This window comes from Molossus molossus, unplaced genomic scaffold, assembly GCF_014108415.1.
Source record: "Molossus molossus isolate mMolMol1 unplaced genomic scaffold, mMolMol1.p scaffold_m16_p_8, whole genome shotgun sequence".
NCBI classification, from domain to species: Eukaryota; Metazoa; Chordata; class Mammalia; order Chiroptera; family Molossidae; genus Molossus; species Molossus molossus.
This window is the reverse complement of record NW_023425402.1, coordinates 63,741,875-63,769,167: the sequence shown is the minus strand read 5'-3', so window position 1 is coordinate 63,769,167 and position 27,293 is coordinate 63,741,875. Positions and strand designations below refer to the sequence as shown.

Genomic DNA, 27,293 nt, shown 5'->3' with positions numbered 1-27,293 from the left:
CATGTGTGCTTATTTCTATTAACAGAATTCATAATTATTATGAATAATTATTATTAACATAATTTTCAAAGCATAGATGTTTCTGTTTCAAGAAACCCCCTTCAATCAGTAAGACTTATGCAAAGCTTAAAAATCAACACTATAAGAGTTTGGCAAGGCATAGGGGCCAGTGTCAATTTCTAAATTTCTTCCTCCCATTCCATAGAATTAATGATATGTAATACAGATAATCAGCATAAAATAAAATATGGAGCAAATTTGTTCTAAACCACCCAACAATTAAAAAAACAGTTTAGCCCAGGCTGGTGTGGCTCACTGGTTGAGCATCAACCCATGCACCAAGAGGTTGCTGGTTTGATTCCTGGTCAGGGCACATGCCCAGGTTGTGGGCCAAATCCCCAGTGAAGGGCATGCTGGTGGCAGCCAATGTTCTCTCACATCGATGTTTCTATCCCTCTCTCCCTCTCCCTTCCTCTCCCTCTAAAATCAATACAGAAAAAAGTTTAAAAAAAAAAATTTAACTCACTTACTTTGTTTACATGAATTGTCAGTGGTAGCAACACTATGGGCTTTGGGAAGAAAATCCCAGTTTCAGAGCATATAATACCAGACTTTATCATGCTTTTAACTAGACCCTTAAAAAACAGGCAGGCAGATTAGAGCTGAAAATCTCAAATATTATGAAATAATCTTAACTGTCCAACTCCTAAGTATATACTTTAACTTCAGAATTACAACTTCCTTATCCCCTTTCAATTTCCTTTAATACTTACATTGGCAAATTAACTTATAGTATATTATTTTATTTTTTAATGTTCGATTTTTTTTTTTTTAATCCTCACCCGAGGACATTTTTTCATTTTTTTGTTCAGATAGAGTGGAAAGGAGAGAGAGGAAGAGAGAGAGAGAGAGAAACATCGACGTGAAAGGGTCACATCGAGTGGTTGCCACCCGCCCAACCAACCAGGGCCGAGGACAAACTGCAACCGAGGTACGCGCCCTTAGTGGAAACCGAACCCGGGTCTCTCCGGACCGCAGGCCAATGCTCTAACCACTGACCCAAACCAGCCAGGGCAATGTTTGATTTTTTTAATGTTTCTATTTCCCATCCTCCACTGCTCAGAAATGTGTACATGGCTTGTTACTAAGCCTATGTATCTGTACTATTATACCATCATGTCCTAAAATATGTATCTTCAAACTCTTACTCAAAACTCCCTTCAATAAAAGCTCTCATACTCCAAATAATATGTCCTAAACAAATCAACCTATCACTCCAAGTTTTCCAAAAATGCTAAATGTATTATGCCTCTGGTAGAAAAGAAGCATAAAGGGAGCAAGTAGGAACCTAAAAATCCAGTTTGAGTTTCAACTTTACTTTGTAATTTTGTATGTTGCTGATATTTAGCCAAAATGCAACAAACATGAAAAAATAAAATAATAGCCCTGGTCTGTTTGGCTCAGCAGTTAAATCAGCCCACGGACCAATGAGTGACGGGTTCGATTCCGGTTAAAGCACATACCTCGGTTACGGTTCATCCTCGGCCCTGGTCGGGTGGTGCGGGAGGCAACCAGTTGATGTGGCTCTATCACACTGATGTTTCTCTCGGTCTCTCTCTCTTTCCCTCCCTCCCACTCTATCTGATGATAAATGAAAAAATATCCTTGGGTGAGGAATAAAATAAATAAATTAATAAATAAATAAATAAAATAATATACTATAAGTTAATTTGCCAACATTAGTATTAAAAGTATTTGTATTTCATACCATTAATTATATATGAAGATACAGTAAATAAGAGTGAAGATATCAGTAGGCAAAACAGAGGACAACAACATAGAAAGAAATTTGGAGTCTACTGTGGTGGTTAAGAACAGGCATCCCAGACAGGCTCTCCCTAGCTGTTGATTTTGCACAAATCACTTGACTTAGAGAACTAAGATCAGTTTCTCATCAGAAGTCTCCACCTCCTAAGATGGTTGTAAGAATTAAATGAGTACACCCATGTTCATAGAAGCATCATTCACAATAACTAAAGTGTGGAAGCAATCCTAGCGTCCACTGACAGACAAATGAATAAACAAAAGGTGGTATATATACACAATGGAATATTATTCATCCTTAAAAAGGGAAGAAAGTTCTGAAATATTCTACAATATGAATGAACCTTGTGGACATATAAAATAAGCCAGTCACAAAAAGACAAATATTGTGTGATTCCACTTACGAGGTACCTATAGTATAAAATCAGAGAAACAGAATGTAGAATGATAGTGCTTGCCAGGAGCTGGGGAAAGAATGAAATGGAGAATTATTATTGAATGGCTATACGCAGAGTTTAAGTTTTGCAAGATGGAGATGAATGGTGGTAATGTTTGCAAACATTATGAATGTACTTAATACCACTGAATCAGAAAAAATGATTAAGAGTCTAAATTTTATGTTATGTACATTTTAACACAACAAAAAAAATTGGTTAATATATTGAAAGGTACAGAACAGTGCCTGGTACATGGTAGCAAAAACATCAACTATTATTATTCTTATGTTATGTCCAAGGTACATAGTAATTACTTAATTAAGGCTAGACATCATTATTACTAATACTGCAACTACTACTTTACACAATCCAAAAGAGTTGAGGTTATTGATAAAACAAACCCTGGATAAGACAGAAAGAATTAGTTAAGAACCCTGTAGGCAGAAAAGAGACAATCCCTTCTGAACAGAGAGGAGAAATAGACGCATGAACACAGAAATTCTGAAATGTAGAAAAATCAACTATAGGTAATTTTCTGTAAAGGTTACCCACAGCCCACAAATTCAAGCTTATAAGCATATTTACATAATAAAAGGCAGATAACTATGGTAAATAGTTAATTCATTTTTCCATGAATTGGTGTAACCCACACATATTTTTTAAAATCAGAAGCTGCACTACCTGAGTGAGCAATAACTCAAAACGGAGAACTCAAATAAAATAACTTGAATCTCGTGGATCTCTCAATCTGTGTAGGAAATTGTTTTCTAAACACAAGAAAGATAAAAACAAACCTGAGCCTAAAATATTCCAATGTATTGAAACAGCTTCTTAAGATGTACTAACAATGGTACATATAAATACACAATAACTCCAAAAGCTATTGTACACAGTGGAAAACTATCATGTTTTGTCCCACAATCTAACTTATTAAAATAAAAGTTAGTAACAGCATATAATTAAATAAAATTATAATTAACTCTATATAGGTTCATATTTCCCTTACCAACCAAAAAGAAACATAGTTATTATCATAACAATAAGAGTTGACTGATAAAGTCCCTACCTATGTACAAGTTTATAAAATCAACTAATTAACAGAGTTTTGGGGAAAGGTAAGGTAGAATATCAAAGCATACCTTTCAACTAAAGAAAAGACCTGCCAAATCAGGATTGCATGCATTTGCTACCAGCAACAGGCATCTTGCTATCTGCCACTTCTGTGGACTAGAGTATGCTCCCTCCTCCTTTCCACCAATCTACAAAGAATTACCAATCTACAAAGAATTAAAGAATTATGGGATCTTAAAGGGCTGGAAGAATTCTTATGTAATCCCACTTTACTCAAGAAGCATATGCACATCCATACATGGACACACACATATACCCCACACCTCAAGCCCACAACAATCCTAATAGTGTTTAAGGCACAAGAAAAACCAGCTAGACTCAAATGCAAATTGGAACCAAAAGTATTCATAGAAGCACTATCTGGTTATATTATCTCCTCCAGTTCATAACTGTCTGAAAATATACATTAATAGTCACTAGAAACAAATATAAACATATGATTCACCACTGAGTAGCAAGAAGCTACCTCAATAACTAGATTGAATATAATATAGATATTATTAATATCTTCTAAATTTGCTTCTTAATGGTCACCTAAGTCCAAAATGTACACTCTAAAACAATAATTGGATAGCGACACAGTTCAATAAATCAATTTCTTCAAATCCTGAAAAGTGATAAGGTTAGATGAGAAAATCTTAAAATACATTTTAAAGAGTCAAATTGAGTAAAGTTGGCTAAATAAATGAGTTGGAATTTAAGTACGAGGAGAAAAGAGTTTCTCTTCATTTTTAAATATTTCCTTACACTGAAAAATACTTTTTGTCTCATTAAAAATAAAAACCCTCGCAATGGCCGGTTTGGCTAAGCAGTTAGAGTGTCGGCCCACAGACCAGAGAGTCCCAGGTTTGGTTCCCGCTAAGGGCATGTACCTCAGTTGCAGTTTGTCCCCGGCCCCAGTTTGGGGTTGTGTGAGTGGCAACCAGTCAATGTGTCTCCCTCACATCAACGTTTCTCTCTCTTCCTTCCTCTCTCCCTCCTGCTCTATCTAAAGATAAATGCAAAAAAATAAAACCCTCGGTCAGACAGTATGGCTCGGTGGTTGAGTGTCGTCCCATGTACCAGGAGTTCGTGGGTTCAGTTCCTGGTCAGGACACATGCCCAGGTTTTGGGCTCAATCCCCAGTAAGGGGTGTGCAGGAGGCAGCTGATCGATGTTTCCATCTCTTTCTCCCTTTCCCTTTCTCTTTCTGAAATAAATAAAAACATTATTTAAAAAAAGAAAAACCCACAATTGCTAATTAGGTATAGGTCACTGATCACCTGGGAACTTGTTAAAAAAGCAGACTCTTGGGCCCCATTCCAAACTTACTGAATCAGAAGTGACATTTTAACAAGATGGTATGTATGTTAAATTTTTTTAAGTGCTGGATTAAGTTACCTTTAACAACCCTTAACACTCAAATTGCAAAAGAAAATAGGGAAGCCAAACCACATAAGTTAAAATAAGCAAAAGAAACATTTTAAAAACACATGAAAAAGGAGCTTCCACTAAATCACCTGTCCAAAGTTATATTCTATAGATGTTTCCTCTCAGCTATAGAAATATTATTGTTTTAAAGCTATGGTAAAAGGAGCAAAGAGGAGTAAAAAAAGGAGAAGAAGAAGCACAATCACAAGTTATTTCCAATCATAATCTTCTAGTTTTCACATATTACCCACTTTTGACATTACCCAGACTGAGTGAATGCTAATATAATCTGCTTCCAATAAAAGGTTTTACTAAGCTCTAGCCTGTTTGGCTCAGCAGTTAGAGCATCAGCCTGCAGACCAATGAGTCTTGGGTTTGATTCTGGTCAAGAGCACGTACTTTGGTTATGCCTTGGTCAGGGTCATGCGGGAGGCAACCAGTCGATGTTTCTCTCTCTCCCTCTCTCTCTCTCTCCCCCTATCTCCCCCCCCCCCCGCCCCCACTCTATCTGAGGATAAATAGAAAAATATCCTCGGGTGAGGATAAAAAAAAAAAGGTTTTACTAAGTCCCAGAAGTGGTTGACATAATGGTCCTTGAATTTTAACTGAAAATGGGCAACAAAGTAGGGGGATGACTGGAGACTAACTACTATCAGGACTTCCTATGTCTCCTGCCAGGATAACCCCTTGGAGATGTCTTGATAGGGGTGGCTTTCTATTATATTACTCTCTTTCTTATCTTCCTCCAGTAACAGAAATAGGTGGTTTGCTTCCCCTCCCACAGAAACTATTCCTCAAGTATGCATTTCCCTGCCTTCTGTATTACTATGAAAAACACTCTTACCATACTCACAGAGAGTATTTCAAAAAACAGCTCTTTTATGTACCTCAAAGGCCACTAGGCAAAACAGCTGACTCAGCAATTCCAGGTAGCCTTAAACTTCAAAACTGAGATAAAGGATCTCCTACCTTACAACTTACGAAGAACAATTCTAGAAGAGTAGGAGTTGACATACAGTCAAAATTTAAATGAGACTCATGATTTGCCAATCATTAAAACTGACATTTTAAAAATATAAACAAAGGATTAAACCAGCAACCAGTGTAACAATATTCTTCCTTTAGCACATAACGGCCAGTGGCTAGAAATTATACAGATTCTGGACGTATACCAATATTAGTCAAGTCAGTCCAGTAAAAGCAGGCTCTTTCCACCTCATGACTTCCCTTTGCTCCTGCTGCCCGTTACTCACTCTTCACTAGTCATCCTCCTCCCAAGAACTCCCACATTCAATAGTCTATGTCATGTCATTTATAGGCAATTATACTTCATATTGTCCTCACATGTATTCTCATTTTAATATCACAGTTAGATTTCTCACCCATTTAAAAGCATAAACCACATCAAATATTCTTCTTATAAAATACAAACTTAAAAAAATGAACTTTACCATGACTATGGAATTTCTCTTTAGAAAGTTGTAGTTTAGCTTAGAGTATTTTATTTTAATGAGTCTATCAATTGGGTAGAATTATGTAACCATCAACAATATTTACTGAACATGTAGTAATTTACATGCTTTAAACAAAAGTACTTAATCCCTATAACATCTATAAGGTAGTTATTACTATTATCTCTATTTTCCAGATGGACAAGCTGGGACACAGAAGGGTTATATAACGTTCCCAAGTCACATGACTAGTAAGTATGGAAACTCCAGGATTTGAACCCAGGTGATCTAGTTGCAATGCCCAAGCTCTTAACCACTGTGCTATTTTGCTTCTCGAAAATATACCTGTTTTATAAGCTACTGAAGTGTTTTTGTGTTAGAATTTTATTATACTATCATTTTTATATATCCATGATTTTATTGGATATACAGAATACCTAATATGGGTTCACAGTATCTTTTATTTAAAATCTTTGGAGTCAATGCCCTGGACAGTTTTGCTCAGCGGTTAGAGCATCAACCCACAGACCTAAGAGTCGCAATTTCAATTGCAGTCAAGAGCACTTACCTTGGTTGTGGTTCATTCCCTGGCCCTGGTCAGTCATGCAGGAGGCATGGGTCTCTCTCACATCAATCTCTCTTTCTCTCTCCCTTCCACTCTATCTGAAGATAAATGCAAAAATATCCTCAGGTGAGGATTAAAAAAAAAAAAACTTTGGAGTTAAATATATTTCACAATTTTTAATTTAAAAAATTTTAGATACATAATAAAATATATATAATAAAATAAAATAGGTACAAACTAATATTCCTCTCAAAACTTTATTGCCATTAAAATTGATCATATATTAAAATACTTTATTTTAATAAAGTGGTGGCACCAAGTACCAAGTTAGAACAGCTACCACTTCAAACCTATTGAAATTAGAAATTTTATTTAAAGCAAGCAACATCTTTTGTTCATGTTCTTTCTACTAGAAAAATGAATATTTTTCTTAATTATTTTAGTGAAAGGAACAGACCTTACTTACAAAATACTTGAAATAATTGTACTTTTAACACATATTATACTTTCCATAAATAATTTACTACAAAAATCCTCAGTTATTTATTTTAAATTTATAAATAAACTAACAGCACAACTACAATTCTTTTTTTTTTTTTTTTATCCTCACCCAAGGACATTTTTCCATTTTTTGTTCAGACAGAGTGGGAGGAAGAGAAAGAGAGAGAGAAACATCAACGTGAAAGGGACACATCGAGTGGCTGCCACCCGCACGACCAACCAGGGCCGGGGACAAACTGCAACCGAGGTACATGCCCTTAGCGGGAACCGAACCCGAGTCTCTCCGGACCGCAGGCCAACGCTCTAACTGCTGAGCCACACCGGCCAGGGCACAACTACGATTCTTTTTAAGAAAGATCATTAAGCCCTAGCCGGTTTGGCTAAGCGGTTAGAGCACCGGCCTGCGGCCCTGAGAGACCCGGGTTCGGTTCCCGCTAACGGCGCGTACCTCAGTTGCAGTTTGTCCCCGGCCCTGGTCAGTTGTGCAGGTGGCAGCCACTCGATGTGTTCCTTTCACATCGATGTTTCTCTCCCTCTCTCTCTCTGTTCCTCTCTCTCCCTTCCACTCTACCTGAACAAAAAATGGAAAAATGTCCTCCGGTGAGGATAAAAAAAAAAAAAAAGAAGATCATTAAAAACATGTGAAAGATGTGCAATATGATAGTACTTGATTCTGTTTAATATTGCTGCATGCAAATAAAAAATGTGAGTAAAGTTATATCTAAGTGCACCAAATATTTTAAATGAGTTTAATTTTTCCATTTATTATTACATAATGTTTAATGGATCACCCTATTAGAAATTAACTAGTTTCCCTTGTTCATGTTCTCATAAATGTACCAGGAGAAATTCTAGATGCACCACTCTCAATAGGTAAATACCAACCACAAGTAACTAAATACTACAGAGACTACAAAAATAAGTATAATATGAACTCATAATATTAAAGCAAGGCCAGAACACAGAGCAGACTCAATGTGCAATTGCTTCAAGTTTACAATATAAGCAGCAATTGTATTTGCCCTAGGTATACATGGTGGGGCAAAAGTAGGCTTACAGTTGTTCATATAGAAAATACAAAAAATAATAAATAATAATATAAGAATATACTATGACCCTGGCCAGTTTTGCTCAGTGGTTAGAGCTTCAGCCCACAAACCGAAGGGTCTCAGGTTCGATTCCAGTCAAGGGTTCGTACCTGGAGGTTGACCCATGGCCCTGGTCAAGGTCATGCGGGAGACAATCAATGTCTCTCTCTCACATCAATGTCTCACTGTCTCTGTCTCCCTCATCTTCCCTCCCTTCCTCTATCTCGAAAAAAATAATCAGTGGAAAAATATCCTCGGGTGAGAATTAACAAAAAATAAATAAATAGAGAATACAGAGAACCTAAATAGACACCTCTCTAAACAGGACATACAAATGGCCAAAAGACATATGAAAAAATGCTCAACATCACTGATCATCAGAGAGATGCAAATTAAAACAACTATGAGGTATCACCTCACACCTGCCAGAATGACTGCCATCAACACACATCAAACAACAAGTGCTGGCGAGGGTGTGGAGAAAAGGGGACTCTAATACACTGCTGGTAGGAATGCAGACTGGTGCAGCCACTATGGAAAACAATATGGATGGTGTTCCCTCAAAAAATTAAAAATTGAATTGCCATTTGACCCAATGATCCCACTTCTAGGAATATACCCTAAGAAGCCTGAAACACCAATCAGAAAGAATATATGTACCCCTAAGTTCATAGCAGCACGATTTATAATTGCTAAGATCTGGAAACAGCCCAACTGTCCATCAGTAGATCAGAGGATAAAAAAGTTGTGGTATATATACACAATGGAATACTATGCAGCTGTAAGAAAGAAAGATCTCTTATCCTTTGAGAATGCATGGATGGACCAAGAGAATATTATGCTAAGCAAAATAAGCCAGTCAGAGAAAGACAAGTATCACATGATCTCCTTTATTTGTGGAATATAATGAACAAAATAAGGTGATGAACAAAATAGACCCAGAGACATAGAAGTAGGGTTCAGACTGACAAACTTCAGAGAAGGGGGTGAGGAGAAGGGAAGAGATAAACCAAAGAACTTATGCATATAAGCATAACCAATGAACATAGACAACATCTGTAACAAAAATAAATTAAATTTTTCTTTTTTTGGAAATGTCCCTAGCGGGAACCAAAACCGGGACTCTCTGGTCCACAGACCGATGCTCCCACCGCTAAACCAAACTGGCCAGGGCAATGAACTAAATTTTGTTTTTAATTTTTTAAATAGAAATATATTCTGTGTTTCACATATTCAAAACTGTACACCTACTTTTGCCCACCCTGTATAGAGTGGTCTATACCTCTAGCCAGTAGTTTACAATTTATTGGGCTAATATAACACATAAAAAACTTAAAATCCATTCTATGGCCAGTCAGTGTGGCTCAGTGGATTGAGCACTGTCCATGTACTAAGAGGTCCCAGTTCAATTCCCAGTCAGGGCATATGCCTGGGTTGTGGGCTCAGTCCCTAGTAATGGTGTGCAGGAGGCAGCCAATCAATGTTTCTCTCTCGCATTGATGCTTCCATCTCTCTCTCCCTACCTCTCTTCTAAAAAAAGAAAAAAAATCAATACAAACATTTAAAAACAAAACAAAAAGGCTTAAAATCCATTCTAAATAGCTCTGCCGGTGTGGCTCAGTGGTTGAGCATTGATCCATGCACCAAGAGGTCGCTGGTTCAATTCCTGGTCAGGTATGGGCCCAATTCCCAGTGAGGGGGTGGGGGAGGCATGCAGGATGCAGCCAATCAATGTTCTCGCTCATTAATGTTTCTCTCTCTCTCTCCCTCTCACTTCCTCTCTCTCTCAAATCAATAAAGGAGGGGGAAAAAAAAGCTAACCAGCAGCTGAAACCACCATGGCCTTCATTTAAAAAAAAAAAAAAAATCCACTCTAAACAATTCATATTTCATGTCCACGAAAGCTCACCTGGCCCTGGCTGGGTAGGTCAGTTTGTCAGAGCATCATCTTGACATACAAGGTTGCAGGTTTGATCCCCAGTCAGGGCACATACAAGAAGCAACCAATGAATGTATAAATAAATAGAACAATGTTTCTTTCTTTCTCTCTCTCTCTCTCCCCCCTTCCTCTCTCTCTAAAAATAATAAATTTTAAAAAATAAATAAAAGAAAAAAGCTCACCCACCAGCAAAAATATCAGTGGCAAGCAACAAATTGAGCTGTCTGAAAGCTTGAGATGTACTGTACACTAAGATGGGCAGCCTATAAAATCTTCAAGAATAAGATTTCACAGTTTAAAAAAGAACTGTCAGAATTACTCCTTTTCTATGTCTTTACCTGGTTCACTGATACTGATTCCTTTTGGGAACCAAATTAGCATTAATGTGCAAAAAAATAAATATACTTCCTCAAGTAAGTCAAATACTATATGATATATAATTTTTTTTAAAAAAAGCATATCGTTATAGAAGTTTCTTTCCCAAAATACAATTGTAGCGCATATATCAAAATCACTGTTTTTGTCCTGGCTGGTGGTTCAGTTCCTTGGAACTCTGTCCTGTACACAAAAAGGTTGCGGGTCCAGTTCCCAATCTGGCTGCGTACAGAAGGGCAACTGATCGAGGTTTCACTCTCTCTCTCTTTCATCAATGGAAACATATCCTCAGGTGAAAATTAAAAAAAAAAAAAAAAAATCACTGTTCTTCATATACCATGTATAATATCAAATTATTTTGCTATTCTAAACCTAAATTTCACTATCTAAAATAGAAGAACTACACTCCAACACTAAGTTTTTCTATTAAATTCCTTTGCTCCCAACATAAACCACTGGGAGGAAAATAACTCATATGGGTAAAAGAGACTCTTCACATTATTCTTTCATACTCTGAGAATATCAGTTTCCAGAAGCAAAGAAAACACTTTTAGGAACTTTAATATGGCAAAATCATTTTTACAAAAATAGTTCCAAAATGATACTGCAAGGTCATCTACAAATAATTCAGATGCAATTCCCAAATGAATGTCAACATTATCAAAACAGCTATGTCTTCAATACTGTTGTATATTGATCCACCTAATCCTTACTAAATTCTTAATAATCCCAAACTAATATTTTGGGATGTATCAGATGTACAATACACTAGGAACGATTAGAATTCTGCTTTACAAAAGCACCCTGAACTAAAGCTGGTCCTCTGCTGCCATCTAGTGAAGACATAAAATGCCAAAACTAAACCAAAAGTGGCTGGGGAAAAAATTTTAATGATGAATCTGTTTAACAATTCATTAAATTATACTAGTTCAAAATATGGTCCTTAAAATACCACTTTAAAAAAATGTGTATTCCCACAAATGTATTCTAGAGCATTAAGAATATAGCAATAGCCGTGGCAGGTTTGGCTTAGCAGTTAGAGCGTCGGCCTGTGGTCCAGAGAGACACGGGTTCGGTGTCCGCTAAGGGCACGTACCTCGGTTGCAGTTTGTCCCCGACCCTGGTTGGGTCGTGTGGGTGGCAGCCACTCGATGTGTCCCTTTCACATCGATGTTTCTCTTTCTCTCTCCCACTCTATCTGAACAAAATATCAAAAAAAAAAAAAAAATACAGCAATAAATTATAATGAACTATCAGATGAATAGTTAACTCATATGAAATATGTTATCTAGAATATTATCACAGTACCATTATAAAAGCAAAAATTTCAAAACAATTTAAATCTCCAATCACGAGATTTGTCAAATAATCTGTGGTGCATACAATGGAATATAATGATCCAGTATCCTTTTTCTCCCCAAAATATCAAAATGATAACAAAGTTGCTGTTTTTGTATGAAGCCATCTGTGGGTTTTAAAAATATGTTCACAAGTCTTCAAATTCTTTAACACTCTTCCCTTTAAAGAGGTGGAGCTTAATTTCTCTCTCCTTGCATGTGGGCTAGATTTATATCTCACTTCCAACAAACAGAATATGACAGAAGTGATTGTAAGTAACTTTTGAGATTAGATTAGATTATAAAAAGACTAGTACTTCCATCTTGGATATCTTACAGCAGCAATTTTCAACCTTTTTCATCTCATGACACACAAACTAATTACTAAAATTCTGCAGCACACCAAAAAATATATTATTCACAATCTGGCAAAAAAAAGGGGGAGGTATAATTTTTTATTCATTCATACCGGACGGCTATTTTTGTGTTAGTTGTTGTCAATTTTTTATTTGACAATCTAAGGAAAAAGAGGTCAGTGCCCCTGACTAAATAGTCAGGTACTGAATGTTTTAAAAATTCTTGTAGCACAATGGTTGAAAATCACTCTTAAGAGTGTCTACTCTCTCTGATCATTTGCTCTGGGGGAAGCTGGCTGCCATATGCTGAGGACACTCAGACAGCTGTAGGGACACACTTAGTACCCCAAGGGTTAGTATGATTATTTTAAGCTGAAGTCTTGAGATTCAACAGACACAGAAAGAAGGCTTCTCAGAGCTTCCTTTATCTAAGAGCAGAAACTTATGGAAATGAGGCTGCCATAAATCTCCTTTTGGGGTACGCTTCACTCCCAGGAAGGATATGAAGAGTGAAACTATCTTAAATACCTTCTCTGGGAGAATTTTATGGCCATGAAGAAGAAAAAGACGTCTATCATTAACGTAAACAAACATTATCATAAACTTTCTTATCTCCCCTTTTTTGCCCTAAAACCCATTTGTCTTTCCTAATTAAAGCCTATTTGTTTTTCCCATAGAAGCTTTTCCTCCCCCACCCCATTTGCTCAAATTAAGTAGGTATATAAGCCCCTAACTTTAGCCTTTGAGTGAGCCACTTCTTTTGTGCACAACTATATGCAGATAAATAAACATGATTCTTTTCTCTGTTTAATTCTCAGGTCCGCAAACACTGAACCTAGGTAAGTAGGTAAAACAAAAGTTTTCCCTCCCCACACAGCCTATGGACAGGTCCACAGGACAAGGAATGGAAGCTTCAAGCAAAAAGCAAGCAAGGAACTAAGGCCTGTCATCAAACACAGCAGCCCTGGTCAACAGCTTGATGGCAAATCATGAGACACTGAGCTTCCCAACTAAATTGCTCCCCAAAACTATGAGATAATAAATGTTATTTTAAGCTCCTAAATTTGGGGGTAATTTTGAAGTAATCTGTTAGGTAGCAACAGAAAATGAATACAACACACAACAATGAAGATAATGAAGGAAAGAAGGGAAGAACATCAGCAGATCAACTATTTCAATACATTTCTAGTCAACAAAAAAATAGATGAAAACGTGCCGAATAGCACTGCACAGGGAAGCAACATCCAAAAACAGAGCTGCCTGTTTTTGCAAAACCTCAAAGATCCAACTCAGAAATATAAACTAAAAAGAATAAGTAATTCATTAGAAAGGTTTTTTTAATGGGAAAACCTCCCAGAAAGCTGTAAAAGAGACAAGTAGAGAAGTATGAAACAAGATTAGAGATTAAAAATAATCTAGACTCTAACAGATATAACAACCAATAGTGGTTCTAGAAAGCGGAAATAAATGATCAGAGAGAGGGTAAAATTTCCCTGAATGGAAGAACTCGGTTTTTTTTGGGGGGGGGGGGCTTATTGTTGAAAGTATTACAAATGTCTCCCCCTTTTTCCCCATTGACCCCCTCCTTCCTGCTCCCACTCCCCTCCTGCTTTCCCCAACCTAATGTCTATTTCCATTGGTTGTGCATATATGCTTATAAATTCTTTAGTTTATCTCTTCCCACTCCTCCCACCCCACAAACCTCTGAGGTTTATTGGTCTGTTCTCTACTTCCATGACTCTGGATCTCTTTTGGTGGACAGCTTATTTTGTTCATTATGTTCCATAAATAAGTGAGATCATGTAGCACTAGTCTTTCTCTAACTGACATATTTCGTTCAGCATAATACTCTCCAGGTCCCTCCATGTCATCTTGAAGGATAAGAGATCTTTCTTTCTTATAACTGCATAGTGTTCCATTGTATGAATGTACCACAGCTTTTTTATCCACTCACCTACTGATGGGCACTTGGGTCGTTTCCAGAACTCAAGTTTTCAGATGCAAAGAAATCACCAAGTACCTAGCACAATGACTAGAATGGGGGTGGGAGGGAGGAAACCCCACAGAATTAGACATCCACTGGGAAATTTTAGGCCAAGAATAGAGAAAATTCTGTTTCCAGGAGCGGAGCACTTAAAAGGAACTAGATTCAGAATAACAGACCTTTTATCAATAGCAGAGGTTAATAGGAGATATTAAAGTTTTTAATACTCAGAGGGAAAATAATTTTTAACCTAAAACTTAATATACAACCAAACTATTAAATAAAGAGCAACAGCATTTTCATACGCCTAAGCATACATATGGGTTACTTCCTATACACACTTTCTTAGGAAGTGATTTAAGGAAGTATCCCTGCAAAGTGAGAAAGTAAAACCTAAATAAAGAAAGCAAAGAAGGAAAGGGACAGAGGAGAGGAAAGAAAAAACATGGAGTCCAGAAAGCTAGTTCCAACAAGGATAAAAGATGGGAACAGATCTTATACAAAGGCTAGAATCACAGAAGACTCCAAAAGAAAAGTCTGGGATAACAAAAACAAAAACAAAAAAAAGTTAGAAGAAACCTTGAAAACACTTGATTGGGATAAATGTAGTTAGTAGAGTAAAAAAGAACCTATTTATATTCAACACAAAAACACTCCACTTTAAGTGGCAGAGAAGTCAAGACTTTGAACTCTGAGCATTAGCTGTCTTTCTGTAATCAGCTCCAGCCCTGCAGTTGTGTGCTCTCAGTGTATCTTAGTTTGAGAAACAAGCAAACTACACTTCCCAGATTCCCTTGCCAGCTCCCTGGGAGGAGACTGGAAATACAGGAGTAAGGGAAAAACTTACTGATTTGCTTCTGGCAGAATCTCTGGTGGCATTGAAGGCAGCAGCCACAGGACTTTGGGCTCTGCTCCTCAGTGGAGTGCCCTCAGTGAGTGGCTGCTATGCTCAGCACCGAGTACATTCCTACAGCAGCAGCTGGAGCTGAGGTGCCTCAGCTCTAGAATAGCAGCAGCAAGTATTAAACAAGCTCCAACCAGAGGAGGCAGCAGTTTGCTGTTCCCTGATCCTGAGGTGACTCTTTTGCTTCTCCATCCTTTCAATGCCTTTGTAAGCAATTCTATTATTAATCTCTATATGTTTGAAATATTAGAGTGATTTCTCTTTTCATGCCATAAAAAGGGAAATCTATCCTTCCCACTAATTTAAAGAAAAATTCCAGTGAAAAAATTTTTTAATTATTTTCACCAGTTAAATTCAACCACAGACTTAAAAGAAATACCTTATGTTTACCAAAAAGCATGTAAATGTAAACAGAGCTGACAATATTAAGGTTAGAGCTGATATAGCAGAGATAGATGGAAGACAGGGAACTCTAAAGTCCTCATCTTACAAGGGTCAACAAACACTACATAAGGGTTATTAGTATGAAGGGAAGATTAAATATACAGACATGATCAATAAAGAACTAACAATAGTTTAACTATAATGAGAAACTAGAAGAAAAGGTAGACACTGAGATTTGTGAGCTGCATCCTCAGTGACCACACTAGGTATTCACCTAAGGTTTATTCATGAACATTAATATAAACATTATTTAGAGATGTGGGGTTAATCACAGAATAAATGAAAAATAGAAAGGGTACAAGTGATTGCCTTTAGGGACTAAGACTGATGGAGAGAAGAGATGGAGACGAGTACTAGTTTTCTCCACTGTAAGTTTTCCAGTATTATTTTATTCATTTAATCATAAACAAGTATTATCTTAATAAAGAAATATTACTATTTTTCGTCATCTAATTGAAAATATTTAATGAAATATAAACATACTGATAATACATTAAGTAAAAATAGTAGAAGCTCCAACATAACAGGGACACCTTAATTTCCAGCACCTAGAATGATACTTGGCACAAAATATACACTAAGAAAATATTGTGGAATGAATACATTTTTATTTATCTAAACAAAAGAATATATACAGACAGAGAAGAAGATCTAAAGGCATATACACCAAAATCTAAGTAGTGATTACAAGATTTATACATCAAAATCTAACTGGTGATTACAAGATGCTTTTTAGTTTTGTCCTTTTCCGCATCTTCTTTTTCTAAATTTTCCACAATGAACATAAATTACTTTTATAATGGGGAATATTTTTAAAGATACTATCGTTTCTTCATTTCACAAGACCAAAAAAAAGGCATTTTTACGAAAATGTACATCAAGTCCAAATTAGAAAAAGTTACAATCGCCAATAACAAAAAAGGTTTAATAAGATTTAGACATCATTGATCTTGACCTAATTAAGAGAATTTGAAAAGCTTTCAGGATAACAGGAATACAGCAAAATTGCTATCCATTGCATAAATCAGGTAATTATTCCAATACTGATTATCAAATCTCATGAAATCTACCAGTTCTGTAAATAAAAAGACTCTTTTGGTTATTTTAGTTTCTTTTACATTAAGTAGCTCCATTCATAATGAGAATATAGAATGTCTTTATCAGACTTTAAAGTGTGAAATCAAATGATATATTCATTTGTACTAATTACCATGAATGTTACAGGTTATGCTTTTGAGAACTTCATAGCCATATACAAATTAAATATGTAAAATACAGTATCCTTCTAAGTGGTCTTCCACTGAGCAGGGAATGCCATATGGATTACTCAGATTTACTCTGATCTGAAATAAATTTAAATGCCACTTAAAATTATTTGGGCAGCACTTATATATCAAAGGGGCAGAAAGATGTGAAAAATATTTTATTTTTATAAAACAGTCAGTATTCATAAGAAGAAAACATCAAAAGAAATATTCCAAAAGTTTCATTTTATTTCACATTTGTCCCTGACATGACTATTTTCAATATTCTTTTGTAGAAAGCAAGCATTCTTTAAAAAGAAAAATCAATTACTGTTCTTTCAAACAATTTTTCACTGATCCACAAAGAAGAATGGATTTGTTCTCTCATTTTACCCAACCTAGTACTGTCATTTCCATAATCACACATAATGGACTAGAACATGTGAGCAAATAACCAGTTCTTAAAGTACCACTGAATTGTGCTGCTGACTTTGCTACAGTCTACTTGCATAATTGAAGCAAGTATTTTATTTTCTGGATTCTGGCCCCTCAGATGACTCCACAAAAACTCTAAGTCTCCCTAGAACAGTATAAAAACTAAGTATTTTTTCCAGGGAAAACTTTATACAGTAGTGTTTCTAAATATTAGATATGATGTTATGTGGCTATAATTAATATTTACCAGTAAATAAGATAGGAAATAAGTTCTTATATAATACCGATATTCAGTCAAAGTTCTTATGTTATATATCATAAGGAACTACTTGCTTTGCAACCAAAAGAAAAATAGAGCTAAACAGAAATTTATATTTGCTCTGATCTCTTCCCTCATGTGGAATTGAAAAACAACTAAGTGAAAAATCTAAATTAAAATAAATATACACAGTACTTAACTGATCATAATTTGATTTACTCATTCTGTTCCTAAATAGCATAAAACATAGTTTGGTTTTTATACTCCACTGAAAATTATTCCAGAGACATCTGAAACCTCTTTAATATTCCTCTCAGTATGTAAGACTTTTCTAGTCTAGTGTATCATTACCTTATCCACACTACTCCTGTCTGAACATTCAGCTCCAGTCATTAGAATAAATATCTCCTACAAACATGATTAATGAGATACATATCAAAGGATCCAAGTAAGCTACTAACTACCTGGGGTAATTACACTATTCTGTATAAAACCATTAGAGCAGTGAATATAGAAGCTGCCTGAACATATATAAATCAAGCACTCTGTTATAACAAAGGCATGGGACATGATTTAATGACGAAGGAAAAAGGCTTAATTTATCTCTTAAATTTATATATTTAGTAAATTACTTAAATTTTTTAAATCTTGTCAAAACACCAGGGGGTTAGCAATAACTTATAACCAATGGGGAAAAAAAACTTATTTCACTTATTTCAACTTTTTAATTTACTAAAGTAAATGTTAAAACAAATGTCTTTGCCCTGGCCACTTTGGCTTAGCAGTTAGTGTCAGCCTGGGGACCGAAGGGTCGCAGGTTCAATTCCCAGCCCATCAGTTGATGTCTGTCTGTCTCTCTCTCAAGCTCACTTTTACACTTTCTTGAAAAGAAAGAACATTTGAGATGTAAAGATGGTCTTTTAAGGAGAATGTTTTCGATTATAGGTTGGCAAACTATCACCCAAGGGCCCAATCTGGCCTGCTACCTGTTTTTGTAAATAAAATTTTATTGGAACACAGTCATGCTCATATGTTTATGTAAGAGCAGCAGGACAGAGCTGCTTTTGTGTTACAATGGCTGTGCTCAACAGCTGAGACAGAGACCACACAGCCCACAAAACCTAAAATATGTATTATCTAACCCCTACAGAAGACATCTGCTAAACCCTGGATTACCCAAAAAACTTAAAGCTGGGGATTCTGTCTTAAGCATTCCTGATCCATTCAGTACCTGACACAGAGCCCTGGAGGTAACAAGTTTTCAATATAATTTCTGAATGAATGAAAAACAGGAGATTCTACAGACCAGAATTCAGGAAGAATAAATCTGTCTACAGTTTCCTCCAAGAAGCATTATACAAATAGATCTCGCTTACTTCAATAGCTGTGTTATAAAAAACTGAGTATAACTTAGATTTTCATAAATGCCTAAGTGGCTTTTTTTTAATTCCTGAAATAATTTACCTTGCATATTCAGTTTTTTCTTAAAGTAGGGTCCGTCTGCATATGTGTGTTTTATATTAAAAGATAAGTATATGAAGGTATAAATCAGTAGCTACTTTGTACTGAGTATCTACTAAATGCTAATTGCTCTAAATTAATTACTTCGTTTAATCCTTTTAGAACAACACTATGGAGGTAAAAGATCATCCCTACCTACTACAAATCAAAACAAAGAAAGTTCTATCTTACATCTCTCTAGCTTTAAATTTTGCCCTACTGTATCATTTTCCTTGACATGTTTTTTGTTTGTTTATTAAATGGTTTATACTTTTGTTTAGAAATAAAATGCGACATAGTTGTAATCTTTTAAATTTCAAAGTTTTTATAATCACAATAAGCATTTCCATATATTTTATTCAAAGACATTAGCAGCTTTACACTAATTCATTCAGTCATTATTTACTGAGTGCCTGCCAGGTGGCAGGCACTATTCTAGGCACTGGGGAACACAGTAGTTAAAAAGGCAAAAGTCCCAGCCCTCAAAAGGAGCTTACTTTCATATGATTATCAACTCATTACAAGGCATTTGCTTGTCTATCACAAATTAGTCCCACAGTCTTCCATTTTTCCTACGTCGAACAAAGTTTGAGTTATCTTTTACTTCACTATTTGCATTACTACAGTAGTTACAAAAAATAGTAATTTGGTTTTTAACTTAATGATTCAGAAAAAATTAAAGTTATACCATTTAATCTCTAGATTAAAAAGAAGAAAATGTTTAAATAAATTTGTGAGATTAATTCTAAAAATTTTAGTTCTAAATCTTTACCACTTGTACATGTTAAATTAATTTTGAATAAATGGATTTTGAAGACTGATCATTTCTTTTTATTGCATAACAAAGTCTACTAATAAACTACAAAGAGAAATTCTATTATAAAAATCCTAATTATCACCCTAGCCAGTTTTGCTCAGTGGTTAGAGCGTCGGCCCTCGGACCAGAGAGACCCAGTTCGGTTCCCGCTAAGGGCACATACCTCGGTTGCAGTTAGTCCCCAGCCCCGGTTGGGGTCGTGTGGGTGGCAACTACTCAATGTGTCTTTCTCACATCGATGTTTCTGTCTCTCTCTTTCTTCCTCTCTCCCTCCCACTCTATATGAAGATAAATGCAAAAATGTCCTTGAGTGAGGATTAAAAAAAAAAGTCCTAATTATCTTTTCTCAGAATACTGCAATAAGACAGTTCAATTCCAATTCCTTAAAACACTTCTCCTAACATTGCATTTATACCCATGGTCTCTCTTCTGTATCTCCACTATGACCAGTATAGACTATCTTTCTAGTTTCTACCCTTGGCATTCTCCCAAGAGTCAAACTATATGTAATTCCCTAGATACATTACACTTTATGTTGTTTGATTAAGTATTGTATTATTTCATTTAATCACTTACTTTATTAGTCCCTCTCACACTAATTTACTTATTCATTCACTCAGTCACTTATTCAATGACTCATTGAATATCTTTGTTACAAGCAGGGAGCGCAATCCATTCTTGAAAGGAGAGAAGAGAAAAATAAACAGTAGCTATATTTTACAGTGCCTAATGTATGTTAAGCAGTATATTAATCGCTTTTAATTATTTAATTCATTTAATCCTTGTACAACTTGATAAGAGTAACAGATTTTCCATATCTAGATACACAACAAAAAGGAAAGATCTCTAATCTTTTTTAAGACACTAGTATAATCTTCATGTCAAAACCATACAAAGATAAACAGACTAGTCTGGCCAGTGTGGCTCAATGGTTGAGCAGCAACACATGCACCAAGTGGTCACCAGTTCTATTCCCGGTCAGGACACATGCCCAGGTGGTGAGCCCGATCCCCAGTGGGGGGCATGCAGGAGGCGGCCAATCGATGTTTCTCTCTCTCTCCCTCTCACTTCCTCTCTCTCTAAAATTAATAAAGGAAAAAATAAATTTTAAAAAATGCAGACTAATCTCACTTATAAACATAAATGCAAAACACATCACACTGAATCCAACATCATACTGAAGAAAAGATAGTTCAACTTCAGAAAATCAATCAGTATAATTCACTATACTAAGTGAATTGATAGGTTAGAGTGAAAACTCATATAAATTCTAAAAATACATATGATAAAATTCAATAATGATAAAAATTCTAGCAAACCAGGGATAGTAATTTTCTTAACCAGATAAAGTCTAATATACTAAAATCTACAGCAAATATCATACTTAGTACTAAAACTGAGAATCATTCCCACTGAAGTTAAAAACATGACAATACCCAATAACATATAAAACATACAATTCGCCCTAGCCAGTTTGGCTCAGCGGTTAAAGCGTCGGCCTGCGGTCTGGAGAGACCCGGGTTCCGTTCCCGCTAAGGGCACGTACTTCAGTTGCAGTTGGTCCCCGGCCCTGGTTGGTCGTGCGGTGGCAGCCACTCGATGTGTCCCTTCACGTCGATGTTTCTCTCTCTCTCTCCCTTCCTCTCTCTCCCTCCCACTCTATCTGTACAAAAAATGGAAAAATATCCTCAAGTGAGGGTAAAAAAAAAAAAAAAAAATACAATTCCACATTTTCTATAAGTCTTAACTAGTTCCATAACACACACACACACACACACACACACACACAAATTATAAGACTGAATAAAAATAGGAAAATATTTTCAGATAATACATTCTACATAGCAAATTCAAAAAATTCTATATTCATACTATTATAACTTACAAGAGGGGTCAGCAAGATTAGTAATACAGCCCTGGCCAGTTTGGCTGAGAGGTTAGAGCGTTGGCCCTCAGACCAAAGGATCTCAGGTTCAATTCCCAGTCAAGGGCACATACCTAGGTTGCAGGTTCAATCCTGGACCCAGTTGATTCTGGTCAGGGACATGCAGAAGGCAACCAATGGATGTGTCTGTCACAACAATGTTTCTCCCTCTCTCCCTTCCACTCAAAGGATCAATGGAAAAATATCTTTTTTTAGAAGTCGAACTTACCGAGTCCCATCTGCTTTCCAGCTTACTTTATATGGATTCTGCTCCAAAAGTTTAATATTTTGTTTATCCATGGAAACAGGCTGGGCTCCAGGGAATCCAGACCTTAAGGAAGAATATTTTATTACTATTATGGCTGGTATCCATAAGAAGCAATGTATGTCTGAAACCAATCTCACAAGTCACACATTTATTACAATGTTCTCCCTATCATGAGATTAATGTCAATTGGAATAATATTAGATTTCGAGAATGCTAACAAAAGGTTATTATTTTCTTGACATTTTAGAACACAAGTTATCAAGCTTCTAATTGCCACTACTATACCTACTGGGCTAATTTTTAAATATTTACTCTTTTTTTTTTTTTTTTTTTTATCCTCACTCGAGGACATTTTTCCATTTTTTGTTCAGGTAGAGTAGGAGGGGGAGAGAGGAACAGAGAGAGAGAGAAACATCGACGTGAAGGGACACATCGAGTGGCTGCCACCCACACAACTGACCAGAGCCGGGGACAAACTGCAACCGAGGTACATGCCCTTAGCGGGAACCGAACCCGTGTCTCTCGGGACCGCAGGCCAACGCTCTAACCGCTGAGCCAAACCGGCCAGGGCTAATTTTTAAATATTAATATACATGATCTAAATAGTAAGGCAGGGCCCAGCCGGTGTGGCTCAGCAGTTGAGCGTCGACCCATGTACCAACAGGTCGCCAGTTTGATTCCCAGTCAGGGCACATGCCCAAGCTGTGAGCCAAATCCCCAGTGTGGGGCATGCAGGAGGCGGTCAATCAATGTTCCCGCTCATCGATGTTTCCTTCTCTCTCTCCCTCTCCCTTCCTTTCTCTCTAAAAAAAAAAAGAAAGAAAATAAGAAAAAAAAATGTTTTAATAAATAAATAAATAGTAAAGCAGGTATGTTTATAAGTCTTTTAAATCAGGAAGAAGTTTAAATCTTGCTTTAGTTATCTTACATTATTCTAGACCCCATATTGCTCCACCACAACACTGCCGATTTGACATAACTGTGCAGGGTTGGTAAGTTTCTCCTCAAAAGATGCCCAGAAGTTACAAAACAGGAAATATATAAATCAAGATTAAAGGACACTGGCAAGGGTTTAACACAATATTAAAATCAATATTACTTCATCATCATTTTCATCTTTTGTTAAAATTACTTCTAGGTGATTGATCTGTATGTACCCAGTCAAAAAGTTATTTATATTAGGAATTTTTAAGTTGATAATCCTGTTTCATCATGTTCCAGCTGTATTTCAATTTTCTACCTCTGCTAGCAATGATCAACAGAAATGATCATAGCCCAAGATCGGAGAGCAAGAGAAAAGAGCAGTGAACTCTCTCCTAAACCCTCTCCCATGAAATGCTGATAAATAATTTCAAGTCTTGGGAGGGGACAGGACATATTTAAAGCTGATTCTCACAGGTTTCTGATTACAGAAAAACTGAAAAATGTGGCACATTGAATTTCCACCTTTTCTTTCTTAATAAGGGCAACCCAAACATTAATCTGCAACAGTAGAATCAAACACACAAAACAAATATTAGAGTGAAAACAATAATTTTCTATTCCTTTAGGAAGACACGTGAGTCAACTACGTTTTACTCAACTGTACTTATTGCACTGCTTGTATTGAGAAAAATCTGATAAACTCTTGACATCTTTTTAAGCACTCTATGTAAACATACAAATTTCGAGAAACAAAAAATGTATATTAATGTTTGCTCCCATGTTAAGTGTTATAGAGTAAGAACAAATTTTATTTAAAACATTTCAAATATGTATTACCCTTCCCAGCCACAGAATTGATGACACTTCTGCTGTACTTCTCCTAACTTCGGTTGAGTTGTTACTTGAGTTACACCTTTAACAGTTACACCTTCCAAGAAAATAGCACCCTTAAAATAAAAGAAAAATATTTTAATAGAGTTCAAATGCATTTATAAAGACTAGACTAAGAAACAGATTCATTTATTTTCTTAAATCTGAGCAAATACATGAAAAAGAAATGGTCTGCTCCAGGATACTCTATAAACTGCCTGGAGGTTGTACACTAGTTTTCCTTAATCCAGCACATGATTTTCAGTGTACATATATATAACCCAGTGTCTATATCATGCTGTCAAAGCATTCCATAGGCACTAGTCAGAAATCATAACAGCAATAATAACTTATCTACCATTTCCTCAGAGCTCAGATTATCTGACATTTCACAAACATTTTCTCGAATCCTTATAATAACTCTGAAAAGTAAATTTTATTATATTTATTTCACGAGTGCATGAGACATAACGATTGCATGCAATTTATTAAAGTGGTAAAAACAGAATTCTGAACCCTTATCTATACTATATCATTCACCACAGACTTATTTGGGAAGAGGTAAGGGAGTGGTATCATTTATTGAATATGGATTTGAAGGGGATAAATACTCACAACATACAACTTTGTAAACTAGAATAAGAGTATAACAGTAGACAGAGTGGCTAGGCTATAATCATTGGATGTATCAACACAGAAACTAAATATTACTCATCACTGAATTTTTACTCTAAATTCTGTCATTCAGAACTACATAAAGTGTCTTACTGTATTTCAGAGCAAGGATATTTTTTAAATATCTTAGAGAAGTGGAGCAGATGGAAAATTTATAGATCAAATAAAGAACACTCCTGAAAACTTCGAAGACTAAAAATTAGTCTAGACTTCCGGTCAAGATGGCAGCGTAGGGAAACGCAGTATCGCGTTCTTCCACAACCACATCCAAGTTACAACAAAACTACAGAACAACCATCATCCAAAACCGCCTGAAATCAAGCTGAATGGAAGTCCTACAACTACGGAATTAAAAAAAAAAAAGCAGCTACATCCAGACCGGTAGGAGGGGCGGCGGCGTGAGGGGTGGCGGCAGCGCCGCGGCACGACGGGCTCGTCCCACACCCAAGTGTGGCGGATAAAAATCAGGAGGCTCCTGCGGCTGGGAAGGTCCTTCCTGAGGACTGAGGGGTCCCCGTCCCACACCAGGTGCCCCGCTCAGGGTTCCAGTGCCAGGAAGAGAAGTCCCCATAACTTCTGGCTGGAAAAACCAGCAGAAACTGAGGCTCAGGGAAGCTGAGGTGGCTGGAGCCCCAGGCAGCTCCCTAAAGGGCCGGCACAGGGACTTATGGGACTCTCCCTCTAAGCTCAGAGGGGAGGCAGCTCAAGGGGCACCAGAGAAATACAGGGAAGAACTGAGCTGTTTAGCACTGGAGTGAGGGCTGGAGAGGGGGCTTTCTCGGGGACAAACATGCTGTCAGAGGCCTTTGTTCCTTTGGTGAGCCCTTCCCTGGGGCAGCAGACAGTCGCCATATCTCGGACTCCAGCAACCTGGCTCACACTGGTAGCCCCGCCCTGCTGACTCCCTGAGGCCCCGCCCCGCCCCGCCCCGCCCCACACAACTTTCAAGCCCACCCAAGCTGTTGCTACTTGCTTAACCATAGGATTGGCCTGTCTTGGATCCTGCTTCAGGTTTTTCCTAAATTCTTTCAAACGAGCAGCATCGGGTCTCAGCGAGCCCCATACCTCTCATTAAGTAATACACTGAAACAAACACAGGGAGGCAGCCAAAATGAGGAGACAAAGAAACAGGTCCCAAATGAAAGAACAGAACAAAACCCCAAGAAAAGAACTAAGCGAAATGGAGATAAGCAACCTAACAGATGCTGAGTTCAAAATACTGCTTATAAGGATGCTCAATGAACTCAGTGAGGGCCTCAAGAGCATAAAAAAGGACCAGTCAGAAATGATCAATGCACAGTTAGAAACGAAGGAGGCTTTAACTGAAATAAAGAATAATTTACATAGCTTCAATAATAGGGTACGTAAATCCAAGGAGCAAACCATCGATTCAGAATATAAGGAAGCAAAAAACGCCCAATCAGAACAGCAAAAAGAAGAAAGAATCCAAAAAAATGAGGATAGTGTAAGGAGCCTCTGGGACAACTTCAAGCGTGCCAACATTCGCATCTTGGGGGTGCCAGAAGGAGAAGAGAGAGAACAAGAAATCGAAAACCTGTTTGAAATAATAATGGCAGAAAACTTTCCTAACTTGGTGAAGGAAACAGACATACAAGTCCAGGAAGCACAGAGAGTCCCAAACAAGATGAACCCCAAGAGGCCCACACCAAGACACATCATCACCAAAATGCAAAAGGTTCAAGACAAAGAGAGAATCTTAAAAGCAGCAAGAGAAAGGCAGCTAGTTACCTACAAGGGAGTTCCCATTAGGCTGTCAGCTGATTTCTCAAAAGAAACTTTGCAGGCCAGAAGGGAGTGGCAAGAAATATTCAGAGTGATGAAAACCAACAACCTACAACCAAAATTACTCTATCCTGCAAAGCTGTCATTTAGAATCGATGGACATATAAAAACTTTCCCAGACAAGAAAAAGTTAGAGTTCATCACTACCAAACCGTTATTATATGAAATGATGAAGGGTCTTTTTAAAGAAAAAGATAAAATGTATGAACAAACAAAATGGCAATGAATACATATCTATCAACAATGGAATCTACAAACAAAATGAACAGGAAGAACAGGAACATTCTCATAGATACAGAGAACATTTTGTTGGTTGCCAGTTGGGAAGGGGGTTGGGGGAATGGATGAAAAAGGTGAAGGGATTAAGAAGCACAAATTTATTGCTAGACTGACAAACCTCAAAGGGAAAGGGGTTGGAGGGGTGGGAAGAAATAAACCAAAGAACTTATATGCATAACCAATGGACACGGACAATAGTTTGGGAAAAGGTGGGAGGGGGGCGGGAGTGGGGAGGAGGGGGTCAATGGGGGAAAAATGTGGAACATCTGTAATACATTTTACATCCAACAACAAAGATGTGGAAAAAAAAAAATTAGTCTACATTCATGTTACAATTACTTACAATTACTTTCAGACCTATAAGAGGGCTGGCATCAGTCTTAAGAAAAATCCATAAAACAACTCTAGCTGTTAATGCAATTAGGAAATTAAAAAACATGATCTATAAGCTGCAATGATCAATCTTTTGGCAAAGATTTGGCAACTTGAGCCACTTGGGAAGGAAAAAAAGAACACAATATTTAGTCTGCATACATCCCTGTCAAATAT

At 36.8% G+C, this 27,293-nt stretch overlaps 1 protein-coding gene across 11 annotated transcripts in view; it reads right to left on the bottom strand.

Annotated features, from left to right (window-relative positions):
• RNGTT (RNA guanylyltransferase and 5'-phosphatase) overlaps window positions 1–27,293 on the bottom strand; it is a 262,608-nt gene that overhangs the window by 197,016 nt on the left and 38,299 nt on the right. For all 11 annotated transcript variants that reach the window (XR_004957608.1, XM_036248259.1, XM_036248258.1 and 8 more), the window contains exons 7-8: window positions 23,955–24,064; window positions 22,155–22,256 (exon numbers count right to left, since the gene is read on the bottom strand). Coding sequence is in view for 10 of the 11 variants with exons in the window: in XM_036248259.1 (XP_036104152.1) it covers window positions 22,155–22,256; window positions 23,955–24,064 (212 nt within the window). In the remaining variant the exon portion in view is untranslated. The remainder of the gene's footprint in view (window positions 1–22,154; window positions 22,257–23,954; window positions 24,065–27,293) is intronic.